The sequence below is a fragment of the Onychostoma macrolepis genome, chromosome 05, assembly GCF_012432095.1.
Source record: "Onychostoma macrolepis isolate SWU-2019 chromosome 05, ASM1243209v1, whole genome shotgun sequence".
NCBI lineage: Eukaryota > Metazoa > Chordata > Actinopteri > Cypriniformes > Cyprinidae > Onychostoma > Onychostoma macrolepis.
In genome coordinates, this window is record NC_081159.1 from 20978912 (window position 1) to 21004625 (window position 25714).

At 39.3% G+C, this 25714-nt stretch overlaps 1 protein-coding gene across 7 annotated transcripts in view; it reads left to right on the forward strand.

Moving 5' to 3' along the window:
- The window catches only part of cacna1ba (calcium channel, voltage-dependent, N type, alpha 1B subunit, a), a 106105-nt gene that overhangs the window by 63366 nt on the left and 17025 nt on the right, over positions 1–25714 (forward strand). For 5 of the 7 annotated variants that reach the window (XM_058775762.1, XM_058775764.1, XM_058775765.1 and 2 more), the window contains 18 exons: positions 84–869; positions 1531–1715; positions 1826–1946; positions 3148–3277; positions 3407–3466; positions 3971–4077; positions 7216–7236; positions 10714–10810; positions 15079–15239; positions 16186–16323; positions 18417–18618; positions 19944–20108; positions 20579–20689; positions 21046–21129; positions 23261–23377; positions 23478–23543; positions 23718–23809; positions 24581–24731. In XM_058775762.1, the coding sequence (XP_058631745.1) occupies positions 84–869; positions 1531–1715; positions 1826–1946; positions 3148–3277; positions 3407–3466; positions 3971–4077; positions 7216–7236; positions 10714–10810; positions 15079–15239; positions 16186–16323; positions 18417–18618; positions 19944–20108; positions 20579–20689; positions 21046–21129; positions 23261–23377; positions 23478–23543; positions 23718–23809; positions 24581–24731 (2794 nt within the window). The remainder of the gene's footprint in view (positions 1–83; positions 870–1530; positions 1716–1825; positions 1947–3147; positions 3278–3406; positions 3467–3970; positions 4078–7215; positions 7237–10713; positions 10811–15078; positions 15240–16185; positions 16324–18416; positions 18619–19943; positions 20109–20578; positions 20690–21045; positions 21130–23260; positions 23378–23477; positions 23544–23717; positions 23810–24580; positions 24732–25714) is intronic. The other 2 variants (XM_058775763.1, XM_058775768.1) reach the window with 1 other exon arrangement.

Genomic DNA, 25714 nt, shown 5'->3' on the forward strand with positions numbered 1-25714 from the left:
GTCAACACCATGCCTAATTGTTTTATTTAATTGAACCTGTCCGAGGCTTACACATTTGTTTCCTTAAATCTTCTCTTCACTAGTAAAGAACAGCAGCGTTCTCTAAAGATGATGTCCGTGTGGGAGCAGCGCACCACGCAGATTCGGAAGCACATACTGGCTAGCAGCGAGGCGTTGTACCAAGAGGACCCCCGGCTGTCCTCCAACCTTCACCTCCGCCCTGACATGAAAACCCACCTGGACCGGCCTCTGGTGGTGGAACCTCGTTGTGATGGTCCCATCAGTCCCCACAGAGGCTGGGACAAACCCCAGGACTTGCAAGGGGAGGGTGGCACACCGGAGGAACGAGTACCCCCTGTGACAGAGCCCCCACCGTCACACCCACCACGCAAACACCACCGTCACAGGGAGCGTCCCTCCAATGAGACCAATGAAAACAGCGACACAGGTCATGGCAAAGAAGGCCGGCATCACGTCCATCACAGCCGCAGTAAGGAGCACGATGGGACACGGTGTAAGGAGGGGAAGAGTGACAGGAGCCGGAGCAGAGAGGGGGGCCGCAGACATCACCATCAGAGTTCAGTGGACGAGGGAGTGGGAGGTGGGGAGAGAGAGCATCGTCACCATCACTCTCATAGGCATAGCAGAGAGGGCAATGGAGTGGTCAGCGCAGGGAAGAGTGAACGGCGGTCCAGGCAGAAAGATGGCTCACGTTCAGGAACAAGGGAGGGGTGCTCCAGGGGCGAAAATGGAGGTAATGGAGGGAGGAGACGGCACAGACCACGTACCAGTAAAGCTCAGTCGACACTGGAAGGAGAGGAGCAACACGGGAATGGAGAGCAGGAGGAGGGAAAGTCACACAGCCACAGGTAAAACTATTTTTGAAAAGGTGTCATTTTTTAAATGATACATTAGATTGAACAGCACATTTGTTCCCAAGTTCCCAAGAAAACTGAACTACGTGCCAGTAGCAACGAGACCTTGTTTTTTACCTTATTCCAGCAGTGGTGGAGATTCTAATTTGTCCCAAGAACTCACTTTAATCCATTCAGCAAAAAGATTCATTGATATTCGTTCATTGATTCATTCGGTAGACACACCAGTAGATGGTGACCAGTGACTTTTGTGTACTATAAGCAAATTTACCTACTCAACAGATTTGTTGAGAAATATTTTAGGCCAGGAATAGAAACAAATCTTATTATTATTTAATAAAATGTGCGTATCTACATACCTATGACACAAAAAAGAATGTTGTCAGTCAACACAACCACATTCATGAACGAGTTTGAGTCCTACTTTGTTTCTGAGTCAGTTTGTTTCCCAGTGCCTTCAATCCAAACTCAAAACACCAACTCGTTCATGAAAAGTCTACTTATTCAGTAGATCTAACCAATAATATGCTCTGAAATATGAATCACTGCATGGAATTGACAATGATGGATTTGTTCACCTAAAAGATTAGTTCGGAAAATGCAGAGACGTTCATGACCAAAACGCCAATGTGTAAACTCATTTTGACTGCTGTAGGCACACGGACATGGGAGGAGATTCATTGGCTGTAAACCCCCATCAGCCTTCAGTTGGGAACCGTTGGTGTCTTGAGAAACCAGAAGACTTGGACAATAAACAAAATATTGGTCAGACTGGAGGAATGGGCACACACATACCTGTGACCGTCACGTCTCCCCCTGGAGAAACAACCCTTATTCCCAGTTAGTATTTCTCATACAGCCATATCAGGTCACTGTGACTCGCATTTGTGTGCCACTTTTTTGGTCTAACAAAAGCTTACAGATATGAAATTTGTTGTTTTTTTTCTCAGTGAACAGTATAGACAGTGAGACAATGCCCATGACTGAGAAGAATCTGGAGGATCTGAACCAGAGCAGCCCTCGTCCCATCCTCCCCTTCAGCTCCATGTTCATCTTCAACCCAACCAATCCGTAAGTGTGTGTGTGTGTGTGTGTGTGTGTACGTGCGCGCATTTTTGTGACAAATGAGGACATAAATTTGTATAATGACATGGGTATGACATAGGTATAACCACTTTTCAAAACGCTTATAAATCACAAGCGTATTGAAAATCTGAAATAGCACAAAGTTTCCTATAAGTGGTAGGTTTAGGTGTAGGGTTGGTGTAGGGCAATAGCACATACAGTTTGTACAGTATAAAAACCATTATGCCTGTGGGATGTCCCCACTTTTCACAAAAACAAACGTGTGTGTGTGTGTGTGTGTGTGTGTGTGTGGAAAATTTGTGAGTCCCAATGCTTTCAAAACCATGTGCATTTGAACATTTATCCCAGTGCAGTGTAACAAAAGCTGTTGTTAGAGCTGCAATCTGAGTTAAAGCAGAAGTATTCCTTTAACATTTTTTTTTGGTAACTTGACAGTAGCTCACATTCAAAAAGGCTTTCCAGAAATAAGGGTTTTTTTTGTCAACAAGTAGTGGTGTAGCATGGCACAGTCAAGTGAGCATATCAAGTATATTTTCAAGTAATGTTTAGACAGTTTGTTATCTACAGTAATTTTTTTTAAAATGCTCGTAATGAAATGAAAGTACTGACAGATCTTTTCCATAGTGTGACATACATTTAAAGTAGCTTCCACAACAGTTGAGTTTTGTTTTGAGTAGCCTACTCAGATACAGCATTTGTAGATGGTGATTGGCAAACTACCAATGCTGTTATATCTGCAAATGTTTCTGATTATTACTTGTCTCAGCCATCACTAATAATGGTTGTAAAGTTTAATTGTGTGTGTTTAAGGTGAGCGCTTTAAGATCTTTAAGACTAAAAGGCATCCAATCTCATAAACCTCCATATAAAGCTGTGTATTATTGGGCAATTGCCAAATGCAGCTATCTGTTTTTATTCTGTTGGTGCAACAATAAAGAAATACTTTTATTTTACTATATACTAATGCCACATGAGTGTTTGTTGACCTGACATGCCTGCTAAAATCTACGCTATTACTGAATTAATCATTGAACTCTGAGACCTTGCTTATGGCTTGCATGAAAATATTAATTACGGGTGGTTAATTAAATGTATCTGTCTTTAGATTTAAAGTAACGTTTAGGCCTGGTGGTTTTGGTGTTTAGGGGCCTCACTCTGATGTGTGTGTGTGCGTGTGTGTGTGCAGGGTGAGACGTCTGTGCCACTACATTGTGAGCCTGCGCTACTTTGAGATGTGTATCCTGGTGGTGATTGCCATGAGCAGTATAGCCCTGGCTGCGGAGGACCCAGTCCAAGCCAATGCCCCTCGTAACAATGTACGTCTCTCATTTGTTTTGTCTGTGCTGGTCTGACTGTGCAAAGTCAGATTTTTTCAAAGTTTGACCTCATTTGTTCTAAATGACTGATAATAGTTTTCTGATGACAATTTTACTTTCACTTCATAGGTCCTGAAGTATTTAGACTACGTCTTCACTGGTGTCTTCACATTTGAGATGGTCATTAAGGTAATTTTGTGGTAAACTACACTGTTTAATTGGATATCTGATAGAAGAAGTGATCCAGAATTCCCCTCATGACCTGAGATATTGCTATTTGGTGACAGTATGACAGTATGTATTTTCATAAACAACTAGTTAGTGGTTTGTCTAAACAACTAGTCAACTAGTTGGTCTAATTAAGATTACATACTGTAGGACGTGATCCTGTGTTCATAAATAGATTCAGTACAGTAACTGGCAGATTCTCAACAAATAAATAGTCTGAATTTCTATAAGATTTTATTTTACAAAACTGTCATATTCATCACAATAAAAGACTCCTACTGTTAGGATTCTGTACAATAATGGGAACATTGCTCACAGTGAATGATATAGTCTGTCAGTAATTGTCTTGAAATTTATTGTAAAGGCAGTGAATCTGTTAAAGAAATGGTGCTTTGATGGCTGTAGTGATGGTGTCAAGGTTTCAACCTAAATAATCTTTAATATTTATGTTTCTCCTTTGAACAGATGGTGGATTTAGGTTTATTGCTGCATCCTGGTTCCTACTTCAGAGATCTGTGGAACATTCTGGACTTCATTGTGGTCAGTGGTGCACTGGTGGCATTCGCATTCTCGTAAGTTGCCTTTAATTTACAAACACCTGCCTAAACTCCCATAAATCAGAAAACTCTTAATAGACTCTATTACTTAAGCTGTTTGAAGTTTATCATTGATCTTGACTACAAAATACAGAGTAATTTGAGACACCTTTTAGTCCAAGTTCTTGCCTGTATAGTATACTCTTATTCTTTTTTAAAAGGTTTTACTTTACACTCGTTCCCACAGCATGACAAGAGTATCTTTGTCTCTCTTTGTTGTACACATTCAAAGTTGCAAACTCCCACTGATCTGTAATTTCCTTCCTGTCCTTCTCTCAGAGGTGTGGGTCAGTTGACACCACTTTATTGCACTTTTGAGAATGCAGTCTCAAAAAGAATGTGTGTGTGTGTGCGTGTGTGTGTGTGAAGGAGCTAATAAAGGAGTTGTCTGATACGATCAGCTGTTTGTATCTCCTGTGCTGTAATGGATGGGCCATTGCAACTCTTTAGTATTGAGGAAATGATATTAGCTGCTTTTAGAAACAGCAGAAAATACAAAGGAGCAGTAATGTTAAGAGTTTTAATTGTTATGGTGCTGGTGCTACAGTATATTGTATTATGAAATCAGTTGCAATTCTGACTTCACATGATGCACCAACCTCTCCACTGCCTGACGCTTTTTCTTTCTTTCTTTCTTTCGATTAAAATTGCAACTGCACATCGGTATATATTATATTCATGTACATATATATATATATATATATATATATATATATTTAGGTCTGGGATGCATTTAATTTTGTGATTTAATTACCCTGTTGACAAGACCAGCATTGCAGTCACCAACATGTTTTGGATGCAGATCCCTGGAATGAGATACTGGTGCTCTGGTGTCCCCATTAGGCTTCTTAACTAATTTAACCAGCAAGACTTTCTTGGTTTGCCAGCTTTACCTAAAAGATCAGTGCAAAGGAGATGGTTTACTGCCACGTCACAAGTAATTATCGATGAGTAAGGCAAGCTGAGCAGAGAGTGGGTGCAATACCTTGAAATACTGCTTCGGAATAACAGGGGTATCTCAGAATGGAGGGGTCTCTCAGCTGTACTGACTAATCTGTCCTACTTCCTGTTTGTTTTTATGTTTGTTGCTGTGTTGTCGTGTCAAAAACGTGTTAAATGTGAGTTTATTGATGTGCTGTCACTGACTTTCCTCTCTTCCTCTGTTTCTCTCTGCCTGGAATCACTTGAAGGAGCTTCATGGGGTAACGCCTTAACTCTCTCTGTGTCTTTGTTTCTGTCTCTGTCTCTCTCTTTCACTGTTCGTCTTCTTGCCTGTCTCTGTTTGAGTCAAATAATGCTTAGCCCATGGGCACGTATTGAAGCATGGGATCTTCTGCAGTGTTTCAGCCTCTCCATAATCCATCATTTAGCATCACTCACGCATTTGCAGCCAGTGAGCTTGATGATCTTCTCCATGTCATTTAATTCTCTGTTGTCATGGAGGGCAGACACTATTGATCCGTTTCATTTCCTTGAAACATTACTACCATTCTCAGTAGGTCTTCGGTGCTTACTGAATATGGAGCATCCTGGACGATCCCCACATTGACCTCAGACAGGATGATCAGTGCATGTGTCATGTCATATATCAAAAATGACCTGTTCAGTTGTGTTGGAGTGGCATATCAGGGCAGGTCTGGCTTTTTTGGCCAGTGATTGCACCATTGTTCACTTGAAACATCACATCCATGCTCCATTGGCGGGCATGAGAACACGAACGTATTTCCTGTACATGCTCATCTTTCTGCATGTTTTCGGATTCACACGAGAGAATGTGATGCACTGCAAATGTGACTGCTGCGATTGGTCAGATCTTTAAAAGTGCTCTTTAAAGCATAGAAGACAGTTAAAACTATGGATGCACTGATATTAAAATTCTATAATGACTAAATAAATTAAATACAAAACATCAGAAATGAACAGTATAATGTATGAAAAATGGATATCCATTTTGAGACTTTTTTTTTTAGGCATAATCTTTTCAAGCTCACTTTCATTTAGCTGTTATTAAAAAATATATATATTTGGTCAAATATGAGAAATGAGCATGAAAAATTATAGATCCAATAACAACTCAAAAACCACAATGTTCCACCAAAGTGCTGTACATGAAAGTAATCACAAAAATAAAGCCAAAAATAAAAATACAATTTGCAATACATTATGAAAAGCTAAGGAAAATAAATGAGTTTTTAAAGCCCTCTGAAGTGCCCATAAGGTGGGAGATGTTTTAGGACAACCGAAGCTTGTTCCAGAGTTTAGGAGCTGCCACTGAAAAAGCTCATCTTTACATTTCAGTCGCAATCAAGAAAAACCGTAGGACACAGCTGATCATTCGAACGAAGAGACCTCAAAGGTTGATATAACCTGTATATTAGCTGATATATATGCTATAACTACTGATAAATTAAAAATTTGACTATGAGTCTATAAATGATCTGATACAAAGATAATTATGCATCCCTAGATATAACATTTTGCCCATATGCCACGGATCGAAACAGTTGTACAATAAAGTACAACAGTAATACTAAACAGTTTAGATTTATAGCCATTTGCTGGCATCTTTCAACCATGCTCAAGGTTCATAAGCGTGATATGAATCAGATCAGGACTGATCTCCACCATCTCTTTGCTAGATTGGCATGTCTTGGTATTTGCTCCAGATCTTGATTGTGCTGGTTTTCAGATCCACCCTCAGATGTTCCCTCTCTGTCAAGTGTACACTTCATCTCTCCTACAGCTGTCTCTGCAGACTCCAGCAAAAGAAGCTGTCATTCTGTTACATCCTTAAAAGAAATGAATGGCAGTTGGAAGTATTTCACCCACCATACAAAGCCTCTTCCTCCTTTTTGTCAGTTTCCAAAACATTTGCCTAAAAAGTCCTGCAATTTCCTGTTTCTCCTGCATACAGTCATCAAAGTCATTATGCCTTGTGTTTCAGCCTCACAAAAGAACGTAATGGTGCTCATAAAAGTCTCTTTCATTCTCATTGAAATGTTATGTGCAATGTTCTGAAAGGATGATGTGGTTTACTGTTAGTGCAGAGGTACTTTCTGTTCTCAGTATGTCGTAATGTTTTGCCTTTTGCTTTGTGTTCTTCTCATTCATTAGATCACATCAAAGCGTAAACAGGTGGGGAACCCCCGATATTCTTTTTTTTCCTTGATAAAATCTTCTCTATTCCTCATTGTCCTGGGCTTACTGGGATAATGTCCTTTGCTGTCACTACATATTAGTGGAGTGAGAGTATCTGTACAGGGTTGGAGCCTCTACAATAACACTGATGGCTTTCATCAGAACCTCTAAAAGATTTTTGATTGGTGATGTATTGAGGCGGAACAGTATTTCTCCACAACAATTGTTATCTGGGGTCCTTTGAAAGTTATCATGGTGTCCAGTGGGACGTTATTGAGGCTCTTTATAGTTTGTAGTGGGTTTGGGGAATAAACATCAGGCCCTGTACAGTAAATGCATGCTAGACTAATGTGCATCAGGGATCATGGGTGGAGTTGCATGACTTTGTTGAGCCCTAAGATTGGGCCGAAGGAGTAACTTCACCATGCTGATTGGTGACCATGCTGTAAGGTCTCTTCTGATTGGCTGTTAGATTGGTGTTTATTGGATTTGTACAATAATGTATGAACTGTGCATGTGTGAGTAGACGTTGGCACTTTCTAGGGGTGACGTTGAGCCTTTGCTTAATGTAAATGCTAGAAATCTGCAAATGTACTACCACATGCTCTTGCACATGGAAAGGTTTGTTGTAGTTGTAGGTTATTTCTTTTGAAATATGTCTATGTGCAATGGAGGGGAATCACTGCTTGGGGAGTTTTCTATTGTAAGCCTTTTTACAATAATTTCTTGAAGTTACTTTCTGCTGGTTCATCTGTCAGCACCAATCATATACCTGCCAAAGCCTTGTTTATATCAACGCATTATCGAAGTAAGAAACCGTGAATAAATTAGATGCGATATGACCTCTCAGATATTCTGTTGTTCTCTCTTCCATTGCTGCACTGGAAGAACTAAACGGTACCTGCAAACTAATACAAATGATAATGACCAGCTTACATTATCCCGCTTATTACACGGCTGCTCACCAAATAAATAAAAACATGAAATATTTGAGCTGAAATTATTTTACATGTATAAAACCACCTTTAAGAGGAAAAATTAAAATTACATAATGCATTACAATGTACAAAGCAATCCGCCGAGCTACGAGACAAACACTATACCAATTTTACAGTAATATTTACTGTATACGGATATCCTCCGAGTAATTTTTACTACAGTCAATAACTGAGATGCAAGATGGCATCAGTTGCGTTTGCAGGCAGTGTAATATGAGAGGCGTGGAAGTTGAGCCAGTTTTATAAACAGCGCTGCCATGGGCGGCTGTATGGAATATCTGGCCTCTGAATGCTGCGATTGACCAATCAGAATGAAATATTCCAGAGAGCCGTGTAATAATTAGTTGTAATGTAACATAAGATAATTGGGAAAATGAATTATTACAGAAATAGTAATTTATCTGCACTTAATTTTGTCAGACATCCAACAAAACACATGCCCTGCATCAAAATAGGGGCTCAGTGAAGGTTATTTGAATGAATGTGATGTCTCACAAATAAAAGATTCTGTTTGCTCTTTGCCTGCATTAGATATAATGCGAAGGGCTTCAGTTATTTCATGTGATCATGGAGTACTTCCTCATAATTCAGTTATTGACTATGCTTGTCCTTGCAGTTACTTCATTAAATGACATTGTAAGCTTGGCGGTTATGATTTGAGCATTTAGGAGCTGAAGCATGATTGATTTCTGCTGAGGACTGCTCTTTTCTTTAAGGGTGAAATAACTTGAATTACATTTTATTTAGCTGTTCTTTTTCTTTTCTTGCTATTAGCTCTGCCTTTAATGAATACATGCACTGTATTCAAATCTATGCAGTCAGCTCATCAAGGTGACACATTTGAAGCATGTCAGCTTGATAAAGACTTAAAAAGAAAACAGCATTGGTTCCTGTAAAGAAACAGTGCCCTTTTATAGGGCAGGTTTCTTTGTTATCATTGGTGGTGTGTTGTTGTTTTAGAATCTGATGCACAGCAGTGTTTGGGTTTAATTCATGTTGCCTTTCTTATTTTATGCATGAAGAGTGCTAATACTAAAGTATCATTCAATAACAGGCTAACAGTTCTGATGGAGATCATTAATACTTAGATACAAACTATTTTACCTGCATGCAATAAAGATATATGTATTTCATAATCTGTCATCAAAGCATGTGCTTTCATAAAATTACACTGAACCATTGTTGGAGCATTTTCAAGTTATGACACACAAAAATGCTAATTTATTAGAGAATTAGCTCTTGGTGTTTATGTAGTCTGCCTATAAAAAAGGTGAGTATGTTTAGTCTAGTGTTTCATTATTGACATTTAAACAGATGGAAACGTTTACATCATGTTTACTCACATTCTCATGTGTTTTGTCTGGATATTAGGGGTGGCACGGTACACAGATGTAACGGTTCGGTACGTAACTCGGTTCGGGGGTCACGGTTCGATGCGATTTTGGTACAACAGGGGGGGGGACTATGCTCAGTTTCTTTTCATTTATTTTGAACAGACAGTAGTGCAAATTACAGTTTTTTTCCATCTTAATGTGAAAATACTAAATATTATTACATGCTATATATATATATATATATATACATATAAGTGCTTTGACACAATCTGTATTGTTAAAAGCGCTATATAAATAAAGGTGACTTGACTATATATATATATATATATATATATATATAAAACATTTGTTTTGTTTTCATTGTGAGTGTACACAAATAAAAGCAGACCTTTATACAGTGATTGTTAATAAGACAATAAGTGTTTAAAGTTGATTCTGCTGGTACAAGGAAACAGTTGAAGTGATCGTGCAGGAGCGCGCGCGCACACACACACACACACACACAACACATCAGTTCCAACATTGCTAACTTGGCAGCGCAGTTGATACTTTATCAAAATAAAATACAGTGAGCCAAACATCAGCGCGCATGCCTCTGTGTCACCGTTGGAATACGACTGAAGTACAAAGCCTTCAATTATCATTTACAATAAATAATAGTTTAGCATTCAGATACATTACATCGCAAATATGGAAATATTATGGAATATTTGGATTTGTGCCTAATGAGAGAGGTAGGATACTCGAGCAAAAAGCTCCATTTCGCAAACAGTTGAGTGCGCAAACCTTTAAAATATACTCCCTTGTCAGTCTATGTGAGAGACTCCTTCAGAACCAGCACATGGTCACTGTCTAGTGGGCTTTGTTTTCAAGTGCGCAACTCATGGCATTCACTGTTGTTCTGCTGGCGGTTATCAAACAGCGCTGCATTTGCTGCGGGCGCCCCCTTCTGGATTGGGGGTGAATTGCCTGTATTCGTTGTAAGACCTCATGCACCGAACCGAGACGCCCGTACCGTGACGGTTCGGTACGAATACATGTACCGTGCTATCCCTAATGGATATGTATGAATACTTTGAGGGCTGTCTACAGCATGTTTGATCCTGTATTTATTGACCCTTTGCTTATTTTGACTTCTGTAGAGGAACCAAGGGCAAAGACATCAGCACTATCAAGTCCCTGAGGGTGTTGCGAGTCTTGCGACCACTGAAGACCATTAAACGTCTACCAAAACTGAAGGTACGTATTTGGTTGCAGTCCATTAATACAGCCGTCACGGTTAGGAAAGTATATATACGTTTATATATACAAAATACATTTATACGTTTCTGAAAGAAGTCCTCTGTGTTATATGATCCAGAAATCACTCTAAAACAGTTGTGAAGGCAGGGTAGTTGATATGGTTCAAAAAATTATGCTGTTTGAAAGTCTCTTCACATCCTAAAAGCAATCACTAGGTTGAGTGGTCTAAATGTATTTATATGTATTTACATTGTCTGTGGAAGGTGTAGGACCATCAAATGTTGTCCAATCATATCCCTCAGTCTGAAGGTTACTAAAGGCTGTCCTATGTATTTGCATACCTCTACGCACCCTGTTTGCGCAGACGTGATATGTTATCAATGCAGACCGAGACCGGGTGTGTCTCACATGTCCTGCAAAGTGAAGCTGCGGGCTAGAGGTCTTCACGGGTCCAAAAATTCGTAACCGACCCGGACCCGTGTTTTATTTGAAATTGGGACCCGAACCCGTGCAGACCCGAGAAATGCCTTAAATGTACTACCGGACCCGACCATTATTCAAACCCGGCTGGGAAGACACAGACCCGACTGCACCCGATCGGCACATATTGCACCGCAAACTGCTATTAAGTCAATAAGTTGTGAAAAAAAAAAAAAATTCCCTTACTGTTAGTAGCCTTCTCCCTGTCTGCGATGCATACAATCCTCCTAGTCAATAAATTTCCATCCATGTTGGCTGTTCGTTCCTCTCTATTGCCGACTGAAAGAGCCTTCTTAATCCACTGATTATTGCTTTAAAAGTCTACAGGCTGTTATGGTCAGTGACGGATGACTAATGCAACTTCGCAGATTTATTATTTTTTCTCCATCTCGAGTCAACTTCGACTCTTGCGTTTCCGCAACAATAACGGTACTTTTTGTTGGTTGTAATAAAGACTCAGCAATTATTTTTTTTAGCAAAAAACGTGCAGAACAAGAAGTGCATTACACTTTACTGCGTGCGTGTTCAATAACAGGTGCGTCTCTTCAGTTTTGTTTCAGCTTTTTTTTTTTCCAAATCACTCATGAAGGAATCCATGATCACCGTCCGCGTGCAGTAGGCTACATTAACTCCGCCCGCTCTGCTTCTGGCGGCTGAGGTAACGCGTTTTTTTTTTTTTTCACCTTATTTCCCGCTCACAATTTTCTCATCCTAATTTTACAAACTGCAAGTTACACAACACACGCATGCTGACTGACACTGATCACTGGCGGGTGCGGTGTTCTCCGATCGACTTGGGTACACACAATGTTAAACAGACCCGGGACCCGAAGAATAGATTGGGACCCGACCCGGACCCGGCTGACCATTTAAAATATAGACCCGAACCGTACGGGTCCAGAGTCCTCGGGTCTCGGGTCCTCCGTGAAGACCTCTGCTGCGGGCTCTTTGATCGCCCCCTGGTGGCTGGCTGCAGTACAGGTCATAAACCCCGTCCTCTCCATGTAAATGAATGGGATTTCAGTCAAAATAAAAAAATAAATTACACTTCCAATACAATTTTCCAAAATATGGTTTTGGTCATTTAAGGTAGTTGTTATCACGCTGATATATGTTCAATTGTTCGTTTTTGTGATAAGTGTCATTTTAGCTAGTAATTTGATGCTATAAAAACGGGGTGTGTCGTTATGGTTGATTGGGTCTGCGGGAGTTTGATTCCGCGGCTCCACCTCACGACTCTACTGTGCAGACTTTGGCTCCAAACGAATATCTACTGCGCAGACTCGGGCTCCAAATGACGTCATTTACTCAAGATGGCAGCAGCCATACTGAGATGTATTCGCTTCACTTTTCTATAGTGGAAAGAAGTGGAGACGCTTCATCCATCTTTTTATACAGTCTATGACCGAGACCGAGCAAGAATGGAAGCCGTTATTATTGTAATACAGTATTATGCGCTTTGTACTGTAATGTTTTCTAACCGATGAATGAGACATGAGATAATCTGACAGTGCTGCATTCAACCCTCCACCAATGCCGTCCTTCATTGTGTTGCTGGTTAGCCTCTGGTCTGCACGTTCATGTTTTTGTTTTGGAGGAGGCGTGGCTACAGAAAGTGATTTGCAGAGAGGGTGGGATCTTATGCTTTTAAAGCTAGCCTGCTATTGCTAGCCTCTCCGAAATCGTCTACCCTACCTTTAATATTTTGTGGAAACCATGAGAATAGTTTTTAGGATTCTTTGGTAAATAAAAAATTTGAAAGAACTATTTTATTATAAATATATAGTGGGGCAAAAAAGTATTTAATCAGCCACCAATTGTGCAAAAACTTAAAAAGATGAGAGAGGCCTGTAATTTTCATCATAGGTACACCTCAACTATGAGAGACAAAATGAGAAAACAAAAATCCAGAAAATCACATTGTAGGATTTTTAAAGAATTAATTGGTAAATTCCTCTGTAAAATAAGTATTTGGTTACCTACAAACAAGCAAGATTTCTGGCTCTCACAGACCTGTAACTTCTTCTTTAAGAGGCTCCTCTGTCCTCCACTCGTTACTTGTATTAATGGCATCTGTTTGAACTTGTTATCAGTATAAAAGACACCTGTCCACAACCTCAAACAGTCCAACTCCAAACTCCACCATGGCCAAGACCAAAGAGCTGTCAAAGGACACCAGAAAAAAAAATTGTAGACCTGTACCAGGCTGGGAAGACTGAATCTGCAATAGGTAAGCAGCTTGGTGTGAAGAAATCAACTGTGGGAGCAATTATTAGAAAATGGAAGACATACAAGACCACTGATAATCTCCCTTGATCTGGGGCTCCACGCAAGATCTCACCCCGTGGGGTCAAAATGATCACAAGAACTGTGAGCAAAAATCCCAGAACCACACGGGGGACCTAGTGAATGACCTGCAGAGAGCTGGGACCAAAGTAACAAAGGCTACCATCAGTAACACACTGCGCCGCCAGGGACTCAAATCCTGCAGTGTCCCCCTGCTTAAGCCAGTACATGTCCGGGCCCATCTGAAGTTTGCTAGAGAGCATTTGGATGATCCAGAAGAGGATTGGGAGAATGTCATATGGTCAGATGAAACCAAAATAGAACTTTTTGGTAAAAAAACTTGTCATGTTTGGAGGAGAAAGAATGCTGAGTTGCATCCAAAGAACACCATACCTACTGTGAAGCATGGGGGTGGAAACATCATGCTTTGGGGCTGTTTTTCTGCAAAGGGACCAGGACGACTGATCCGTGTAAACGAAAGAATGAATGGGGCCATGTATCGTGAGATTTTGAGTGAAAACTTCCTTCCATCAGCAAGGGCTTTGAAGATGAAACGTGGCTGGGTCTTTCAGCATGACAATGATCCCAAACACACCGCCCGGGCAACGAAGGAGTGGCTGCGTAAGAAGCATTTCAAGGTCCTGGAGTGGCCTAGCCAGTCTCCAGATCTCAACCCCATCGAAAATCTTTGGAGGGAGTTGAAAGTCCGTGTTGCCCAGCGACAGCCCCAAAACATTACTGCTCTGCATGGAGGAATGGGCCAAAATACCAGCAACAGTGTGTGAAAACCTTGTGAAGACTTACAGAAAACGTTTGACCTCTGTCATTGCCAACAAAGGGTATATAACAAAGTATTGAGATTAAATTTTGTTATTGACCAAATACTTATTTTCCACCATAATTTGCAAATAAATTCTTTAAAAATCCTACAATGTGATTTTCTGGATTTTTTTTTTCTCATTTTGTCTCTCATAGTTGAGGTGTACCTATGATGAAAATTACAGGCCTTTCTCATCTTTTTAAGTGGGAGAACTTGCACAATTGGTGGCTGACTACATACTTTTTTGCCCCACTGTATGTCTTAATATGTCTTTTGAAAATACCAATCAGCCAGGTTTATTGTCATTTTTTAACACATTTTATTCTCGAAAATCACAAAACTTTTCCATTCGGTTGAGACATCAATTGTTAAAATCAATATTATTGCCCTTGAAGTATAGGCATCATAACAAAAATAAATGTTGTGGTATCACCAATCCCTGTCGCCCGTGATCATGGACGCCTGCTGCTTTCCTCACAGTGAGAGCTACAGCTTCACAAACACCTGTGAGCCTTGCAGGTGTGGATAATTAGAAATTAATTATTCTCAGTTGTGACAGATTGTGCAGACTTTTATCTGTTGATTCTCGAGATATGTCATAACGGCATAAATTCAGCTTTATGACTGTAGTTGATGGTTAATAAACCATGTATTTGTATGTGTGTCTGCTCTCTCTTAGGCCGTGTTTGACTGTGTGGTGAACTCCCTGAAGAACGTGTTGAATATCCTCATTGTCTATATCCTGTTCATGTTCATCTTCGCTGTCATTGCTGTGCAGCTCTTCAAGGGCAAGTTTTTCTACTGCACAGACGAGTCCAAAGGCCTGGAGAAAGACTGCAGGTAGAGTGGGATTAATACAGGAGCAGAGAGTAGGGGCTAATTATCTCACACCTGCAGCTCCCCCTGCAGGCATACAGCAGTACTGTCGAAATAATAATAATAACGTGTTACATTTATATAGCGCTTTTCTGGGTACTCAAAGCGCTTTGCATAGAAGGGGGGAATCTTCTCAACCACCACCAATGTGCAGCATCCACCTGGATGATGCGACGGTAGCCATATTGCACCAGAACGCCCACCACACACCAGCTTATTGGTGAAGAGGAGACGATGGTGATGAAGCCAACCAGTGTATGGGGATAATTAGGAGGCCATGATGGTCAGAGGCCAATGGACAAATTTGGTCAGGATGCCGAGGTTACTCCCCTACTCTTTTTTTCGAAGGGCATCCTGGGATTTTTAATGACCACTGAGAGTTAGGACTTCAGTTTAACGTCTCATCCGAAAGACGGTGCTTTTTACAGTATAGTGTATAGGACCCACACAGACCACAGGGTGAGCACCCCCTGCTGGCCTCACTAACACCTCTTACAGCCGCAAACCTAGTTTTCCCAGGAGGTCTCCCATCCAGGTACTGGCCAGGCTCAACCCTGCTTAGCTTCAGTGGGCAACTAGTCTTGGGCTACAGGGTGATATGGCTGCTGGCTCCATGCAAAAGTGAGTGTAGAAATGATGAGATAACGTGTTGGGTCCCAGAACTATGAAACGCTTGGAGATGCGTCTTTAAAACTATCAGGGAATTTTAAAAACAAGCCATATAAAATATAATAAAATAAAAAATGTTGGGAAAATAATGAAAATTTCTTAATGTACATTTTTCCAATTATGTTCAGCTCTATTGATAGTACCAGGTTCAAACTACTGTAAGCAGTGTTCTGAAAATTGACACCCTGAATGGGTTTTTATTTTTATTTGCTCTTTCTGTCATTGTCTTTGTGCTCATTAGAGGGCTGTTCTTGGATTACGATAAGGATGAAGTGGCGGCTCAGCCCAGGGAATGGAGGAAATATGAGTTCCACTACGACAATGTGCTGTGGGCGTTTCTCACTCTCTTCACCGTTTCTACTGGAGAGGGCTGGCCAACGTAAGTCAACAGACATGTGAAATGGTCCCTAATTGGTTATATGCCAAACGTCACCTGACCAAACCAAACCAGAAAATAGATCTCATCGCATCCGCTTATTGGAGAAAGTGTTAATAGCAGAATGAACTGATAGTGGTTTCTATGGACTTTGAAGGTAATTAGTTAACCTAGCTAGTTGTTTTTACTATTGCCGTTTTATTCAATTTTGATATCCAACTGTTAGTGAGAAGAAGAAAAATTTAAAACCTTTTAGATATCAATCAGCATACGTGAAGGTCATCAGTTATTTATCATCTTTGGTATCTCCTTCGAAGGTACCTTGAGTATCTTGTAAACAGCTCTATATTTAATGAATACAAAAGAGCTGAACTGGAAGTGATGTGACCTGTTTTACAGAATACAGAAGTTTGTTGCTCATAACCCCTCACAGATATTACACTCACAGATATTTTGCATTATATACAGTACAACCATTTGCTATTCAGTATGTTTTTGTAGGGATTAGAAACCCATAAAAGCTTCTGTCCCCTTCAAACACTTCCCTTGTGTCATCTGACCCCTCAGTGGCCTTTTATTCTCTCACTTTAAAGGCCGTAATCAGTTTGAAGTGGTTCTCTTTGAGGCTCTGTGATACTGGTAGCACATCTCTTGGGAGGCAGATGTTCATGGATCAGCATCAGCCCAAATTTACAGCCAAACTCAAAAATGTGCTGGAAAAGACATTGTAATTGTCTATGATTTATTTATTTTTTTATTCTTTTATTTCATTTATTTAGTTGTTCACAAGCTTGTTGGGATCAGTTTTCTGTATCTGCTGTTTAATTCTGTTTGCGCTCAGTGTTTAATCATTTAATAAAACTATTTCAGTGTATTTAGTAATTCAAAAAAGCATGATAGACTATATAAAAATTAGGGATGCACCGAATCCAGATTTTTGGGGTTCTGCCAAATACCGAATCCACTGGTTAAGATTCTGCCGAACCCGAAACCGAATACCGAATCCTACTCCCATCCTCAGACCATTAACACAGTAAACACATTAATGAAGTAAACAACGTCCACAGCAGTGTATTTTTCATTTTATTTTATTTTAACTGAAAAAAAAATGAAAAAAAGAATAGGCAACATTATGCCAGGATCCAATCAATATCCAAAATATTAGCCTTTTAGATTTATAATCCCATAAAGTAGGCTACCCCCAAGTAAAACCAAAACCTTTCAATAAAAGTGCAACACTGCAAAGAAAAGGTTTTTTTGTTTTTTTTTTAAAATCAGAATTAAATCTGAAATTAACGTTATTGAACATTTACTCAAACATGGATAGTAGGCGATTGTTTCGTTTATAACAGTATAGGCTGCGATTAGAACAGTAGCCAAATATTACGAAAAATTGTTGGCCTGATATAATTATATAGTTGCTGCATTTTGGCTGCTGTCTGTAGATTCCTTCATGCACAACTCGTATTCTTTCGGATGTTTAATACGCAAATGTTTTAACAGCGGCGATGTTGTGTATTGTTTGGGGTCCTTGCCACCACGAGACAAATCGGCATTGCAAATTGAACATGTAGCTCGACTTGAATCGCCTTCTTTCAACTGAAAGTACTGCCAAACAACACTTTTTCTGCTCACGAGTTCCATTTTCACTTTCTCACATATACTGCATTCGAACGGTCCACCTTAAACACCTTCCCGTACTCAACGGCGGCGTGACATTGACCAGTGTAGTGTAGTGCGCTTAATGCAAGCTAAGGGTTCGGTGGATTTTTTTTTTAAGGTTCGGCAGAAACCGAACCCCGTCAAAAAGTCCAATATTCGGCCGAATCCGAATCCTGGATTCGGTGCATCCCTAATAAAAATGCTTCAGGTTAAGACCAGTTGTCAGAGGAGGAGCTCACTTGCTTAAATTAATTTTTTTTTTTTTATTACTAACCTGTTAAACCTATCCAGTTGAACTGTGATAATACTGTCTTACAATATGGGTAAAATAAATTAATCTTCTCTCTTCCACAATTATTTATTTTATTGTTATTTCAATTGTTTATTATCTTAAACTGTATAGGGTGTAATGGTGTAATGTTGTCTGTGTACAGGGTTTTGAAGCACTCTGTAGATGCCACTTTTGAGGACCAGGGTCCCAGTCCTGGCTACCGCATGGAGATGTCCATCTTCTACGTGGTCTACTTTGTAGTCTTCCCCTTTTTCTTTGTCAACATTTTCGTGGCCTTGATAATCATCACATTCCAGGAACAGGGTGATAAGGCCTTGTCAGAGTGCAGTCTGGAGAAGAATGAGGTATAACAGAATAATGTATTTACTGTATATATAACATCATGTTTTCATAGTTCACCTGTGATAGGCAGGTGTGGTAAAAAGTATTTGTGTTTGGTATTTAACATCATAAAATATATATATTTGGTATTTGACATTTGACATCATTAAAAAAAGAGATGGCCAATTTGACAGTTTTGTGTTAAAATTTTCATATCACATGCAGTTATATAATAATATAATAATTATATATAATAGTTAGTATTTTTATATTACATCCAGTATATTATTTTGATTAATTAAAAAAAAAAAAAAATGCAAAATACAGTTTGTTTAAAAGTAAAAAAAAAAAAAAAACCCCAAAAAACATTACATTTCTGTAAATTTGTGAAAACTGTAAATTTCTTAGTTCAGTCAGACAAGTGTGGTAAAAGAAAGTATTTAGACCAGGCATCCTCAAATCTGGCCCACTCCAGCAGAGTTTAGCTCTAACCCTAATCAAACATACCTAATCAGAGTCTTCGAGATCATTAGAAAATCACAAGTAGGTAAGTTTGATCAGGGTTGGAGATAAACTCTGAAGCAGATTGGCCCTCCAGGGAAAGATTTGAGGAACCCTGATTTAGACCTTGCAAGAATCTAAACAAAATCTCAACAAAAATAATCCCACTTTTAGGCTGACATTAAGAGATACAGAGACAGACATTAATCTTCCTCTTACAAACACTGGAGGTGTTTTTAGTGTTTAGTGATGTGATACGGTACCTACAGTGAAGCCAGCCATGGTAACAGCTGCAGATGTCCAGGTAGGGAATTGTGACAGGATTAATGCATGTGCCTGCGGCGGACCACACACACCTAAATACTCACACAGAAACAGGTATAGATTCATACACTGACACACAGTGACTAAAGACACACATAGAGACAGCCAGCCCCATGGAAGAGCAGTCAGCAAGATGTTCCTGTCCCATTTCCTCTGAGGCCCCATTAGACGGACCCAGTCGTCTGCAGAGCCTGTGTTGTTTCACTCTCTCCCTCTCCATATGCCAGCCTAACATGACTCACAAACTGTGGTAAAAACCCAGACCTCAGGAGAAGTCATTTATCATCAACATTCACGGCAACGCAGCCAAAAATTATCAGCGCCATTAGAGGTCTATTTTCTTGTTCCTCCACAGGTTAGACGCTGTCTTCCACAGTTGTCACTGCTATTTGTATGATTCGTTTTGATTATGAGAGAGAGAATGTGACTTCAGAAAGCCTTTTTCTGAAAGATAATGATGGACAACAGTAAGTTGTGTATGTCTGTTATGTCAATTTATTCCTCTTTTGCTGTTTTCCCTCAGAGAGCCTGCATCGACTTTGCTATCAATGCCAAACCGCTGACCCGCTATATGCCACAGAACCAGCAATCCTTTCAGTACCGCTTGTGGAAGTTTGTGGTCTCTCCACCGTTTGAGTACTCCATCATGATCATGATTGCTCTCAACACTGTGGTGCTAATGATGAAGGTCAGTCAGCCAGTTTTCTTTTAGTAGCAGTAGAGTCCTTGGAGAGTTACTTGACAGCTATCAAAGTTTCATTCATTTTGCATGTGCTTTTTATGCCCAAGGATGCATAAATTGATCAAAAGTGACAGTAAAAGATATCAGTTTCAAATAAATGTTATTTTTTTGTACTTTCCATTCATCAAAGAATTCTGGAAAAAAGATTTTCCACCAAAATATTAAGCAACATTCAACATTGATAATAATAAGAAATATTTCTTGTGTACTAAATCAGCATATTAGATTTCTTAAGATTTATATGACACTGAATGGTGTAATGGTTGATGAAAATTCAACTTTGCCAGCACAGGAATAATTTTCACTTTTAAATATACTTCTGCTGTTTGTAAAAATGACATAATTTGTTGTAACAACATTTAAAAAAGATACTCAAATAAATAAAACATTTCCCCCTTGTCTTCTTATACCTGCAGTTCCACGAGGCACCTGAAGTTTATGAAGCTATGCTCAAGTATCTCAACATTGTTTTCACTGCTCTCTTTTCAATGGAGTGTATTCTCAAGATTATTGCTTTCGGCCCCTTGGTGAGTATCATCACTTGGTCCAAAAAGAGCTGCACTTAAAAGCCATCTTCGAGGGACAGTTCACCCAAAAATGAAGCTTCTGTCAAATTACATCTTTTGTAGAACAGAATCACTGGAAAATTGTTGTAGCACTTCCACTTTCATTGTGTGGAAAAGAGCAGCTTAGACATTTTGCCAAACATCTCTTTTTGTGTTCCACAGAAGTTTACAGGTTTGGAACAACATGAAGGCGAGTTAATGATGACAGAACATTCATTTTTGGGTGAACTAATCCTTTAACGCACAGTGTTAGAGTGTGAAATTGTAAGCCTCTCCAACCTGTCCCCAAATGATCTCTCTAATTCTCCTCTTCTCAGAATTACCTGAAAGACGCCTGGAATGTGTTTGACTTTGTGACTGTGCTGGGCAGCATCACTGACATCGTAGTCACTGAGATTAACGTAAGTGAGCAGCACTGAGCTCTGTGTTTGAGCTCTATTAGAGGAGAGTCTCAGAGCTAGACCGAGTGTAATACCAGACAGCAGAGATAGGCTGAGAAGAAAAGCCCAGACATGAATGATGATGAGCTGGATACCCATCACAGCTCTGAGCTCTGTGTCTGGCTCAGGAACAGAAGGGAGAGAGCTCTGTGTTGTTTTTCCAGATAAAATGACAGTAACCAAATTCATTTGGTAATGCTTACTTTGACCAAAATCACTAGTTTGTGGCTCTGATTTGTGCTTTATGATGTCTTATGTTGTATTATACTGTATGTCTTGACGTCCATGTCATTGTCAAAACTACTGATGGTAATTGTGTTTGTTCTGTAACTATATTTGTGCGTGATGGCTGTTCTTGTTCTCCTGTGTTCCTTAAATGTCTTCACTCAAATCTTGGCTTGCTCCTGCCACGATTTAACATCTTCATGTATAGACTATGGTGAGTTGCTCTCTTGTCTTTGAACTTATGTCTATTCCACCATGCTGGCAATGAAAGAACTTCCTATTGCAGAAAAATATGGCACATCATAAGATTCTTCTTTACTGAAGATAATGCAGCATCATTTCACAATCACCCCATGTTTTTCAGTTGGCTATGTAGTAAATACAGTAGGTCTGGTTTGAAGTCATTATGCTTCACCAATGCTTATCATGGATCGACATCCTTGTTGGTTCAACTAATCAACCAGTCATATTGTCTGGATTGTCAGCATTGTTGTTCCAGGACCAACAAAAGATACTGATCCAAGAGTGCATCCTACTTGACCATTTTTTCACAAAGAATTTTTCACACTGAATCCAATGTAGAAATTTCTGGAAAAGTCTGGATGTTTTAATGCAGGGATTCCCAGACTTTGTGTCAGCCAAATCTCTTTGACCTAAAATATTTACTTTAAGTACTTCAGATGTTGTTAATATTTCAATAAATGAACAACACATTCGCATGTTCATGTTTCTCTGATATTGGTTAAATGTCACATGACATGCAGGAAAACAAATACAATAAAATGTTTTATTTTGATTGTTTTGATTTTAAATTATTTATTTTAATTTAATAATTTTTGTGATTTAATTAGCTTTTTATCAGCTCACAAACTCTGTGCAGTTCTCTTATATACATCTAGGAGTTCACAAATCCCAGTTTGGGAAACCCTGCCTTAATGAATGACATTATTGACTTTTGAACAATAAAAATCAACTTAATCTCATAATAAAAAAGATAATTGCAGTCTAGTTTTTCAGGTTCAGTGTGATGGGATTCAAGAAATTGTCTCATAGAGATTAAAGGGATAGTTCACCCAAAAATGAAAATGATTCACCCTCATGTTGTTCCAAACCTGTGAGACCTTTGCTCATCTTCAGGATACAAATTAAGATATTTTTGATGAAATCCGAGAGCTTTCTGACCCTGCATAGACATTAATGAAACTGAAATGTTCTAGACCTAGAAACGTAATAAGGACATTGGTAAAACAGTCCATGTGACATCAGTGGCTCAACCGTAATTTTACAAAGCTATGAGAATACTTTTATTTTACGTTATCGGGAGTACTTTTGCACATAAACAATGAATGCACGTGATGCTGCTGATGTAGAACAGGTATGTGCTGAGCCTTGTTTAGGTGCAGAGGAAAGCATGCGCATGCGTCGTGGTGCTCTGCACGTATGCGCATGTAGTATTCTCGTAGCTTCGTAAAATTACTGTTGAACCACTGATGTCATCATGTCACATGGAATGTTTTACCGAAGTCTTTACTACGTTTCTGGGCCTGGGAACATTTCAGCTGCATTGCTGCCTATGCAGGGTCAGAGAGCTCTTGGATTTCATCAAAAAAAATCTTAATTTGTGTTCCGAAGATGAACGAAGGTCTTACAGGTTTGGAACGACAAGAGGGTGAGTAATTAATGACAGAATTTTCATTTTTGGATGAACTATCCCTTGAAGGTCTTATACTATAATACTGTTATGCATGTTTTAGGATCCGAAAATACAAACTTAATGTTAAGAGATATGAGGGTTGAAGTAAAGAGTGCTGAATGAGTAAATTAACAGAAATGAACTTTCAAATTGACAAAGCCTGTGTTCCTACAGGACCGTCTATTGAACTTGAGTTTCCTGAGACTCTTCAGAGCAGCCAGACTCGTCAAACTCCTCCGGCAGGGATACACCATTCGCATCCTGCTCTGGACATTCGTCCAATCTTTTAAGGTAACTCTATTTAGACTGTTTTGATATTGCTTGATATTAATTGTTGGAGAGTTTTTTTTTTTTTTTTAATAAGTCAAGATTTCTTCATGTTTATTTCCAGGCACTGCCTTATGTTTGCCTTCTAATCGCCATGCTGTTTTTCATCTACGCCATCATTGGAATGCAGGTATCTGTAATTTGAGTGCTTCACTGATGGTATTTTCTAGTAAAAGATCATTGCACTACTCCTGTGTAGTTTATTAAAGGCAAATTAAAATACAGACATGGTATTCTGTCTAAAGGTTGTTTAATGTAACTGTTTCAAAATACATGCATTTAAGTAACTGTATTGTGATTCCAGGTGTTTGGGAATATTGACTTGAACGATGATAGCGCCATCAATCGTCACAACAACTTTCGCACTTTCCTCCAAGCACTTATGCTGTTATTCAGGTCTGCACATACTGTACCTGATATTCTTTAGCTACTACAATCAAAGCCACCTGAGAATGCAGGAAATCTTATAGAGGCTTCTGGGGTTGTATAATAGAATCAGAATCTAAAGTCTAAAAGTCTGACACATTATGATGCAGATTAGATAGGATTTTAGAGTTGGAATCTGTAATACGGCCCCTGAACGCTATATTTAGCCAGATCACTATATTTAGACTTTGATTGATATCAACTTTAATAGCGCACATTTTTCTAATGCAATTAGGATTTTATGGAGAGCTGTATTTATAATTGATCAAGATCTTTCATAGTCAGAAAATATTACTGTATAAAGTATTAAAATGGAATGGAATCATGGGTTCTATCTGTCTGTCTGTCTGTCGATTATTTGTAGTACTTGGTATCACTGTTTACATCGCTCCGTTGTGCTCCTTCTCTCTGGTCTCCCCTTTTGGTCAGATTGAATTTTAAAGTACCATCTGGAGTATCAGCCCTATTGATAGAAAAACAACATCTCCTAATGAAATTCATAAATAAATTTCCATCTTTCCCTTATGTTCATTACCTCGAAGCTTCATTTGAGCTGAGAGCCATGAGCAGACAGCACATCAGTGTGACAACAGTGTTATAAATGAAATCTGGCTCAACTGTAATTTAAATATCAGCACTTTTCCCATCATCTCCAGTCTGTTATATTCTCTGACAGTCATTCCCACTTTTAATAGCAGATGCTGCATTTATTCACTCAGCTCATCATCGTGTCTTTTGCAGGAGTGCCACTGGCGAAGCCTGGCATGAGATTATGCTGTCCTGTCTGAGTGAGCGCACCTGTGACGCAGGCTCAGGCATTCATGGAAAGGAGTGCGGGAGTGACTTTGCCTACTTCTACTTCGTCTCCTTCATTTTCCTCTGTTCTTTCTTGGTTAGTGCTCAGAGTTGAACCAGCCAAAACAGGCTTATCATTACTGTAGCATGCCATCACGTTCTACTGCCATAAAACTGCTTGTTTATCTTAAATCTAAAAAAACTGGCTAAATGTGATGCTGGAATATTCCATTGTGTTTGGAATAGGGCTGGGTAGTGATGTAGATTTCCTGATTCGATTTGATTCTGATTTACAAGCTCTAATTTGATTCAGATTCAATATACTTTAATTAAATTTATTGGGCATTTTTCAGCTAATCAGTCAGTCACATTTATTTATTAAGCTCATTTAAAAATAACAGCTGTTGGCCAAAGTGCTGTAAAAGCTTTAAACAGACAACAGCAAGGATGAAACACAAAATATGAGACACAAACACAATGCACAATAAAATGCCACTACTACAGGTGCATCTCAATAAATTAGAATGTCATGGAAAAGTTCATTTATTTCAGTAATTCAACTTGAATTTAAATAAATTCAATGCACACAGACTGAAGTAGTTTAAGTTTTTGGTTATTTTAATTGTGATGATTTTGGCTCACATTTAACAAAAACCCACCAATTCACAATCTCAACAAATTAGAATACTTCATAAACATTTTTAGTGAATTGTTGGCCTTCTGGAAAGTATGTTCATTTACTGTATATGTACTCAATACTTGGTAGGGGCTCCTTTTGCTTTAATTACTGCCTCAATTCGGTGTGGCATGGAGGTGATCAGTTTGTGGCACTGCTGAGGTGGTATGGAAGCCCAGGTTTCTTTAACAGTGGCCTTCAGCTCATCTGCATTTTTTGGTCTCTTGTTTCTCATTTTCCTCTTGACAATACTCCATAGATTCTCTATGGGGTTCAGGTCTGGTGAGTTTGCTGGCCAGTCAAGCACACCAACACCATGGTCATTTAACCAACTTTTGGTGCTTTTGGCAGTGTGGGCAGGTGCCAAAACCTGCTGGAAAATGAAATCAGCATCTTTAAAAAGC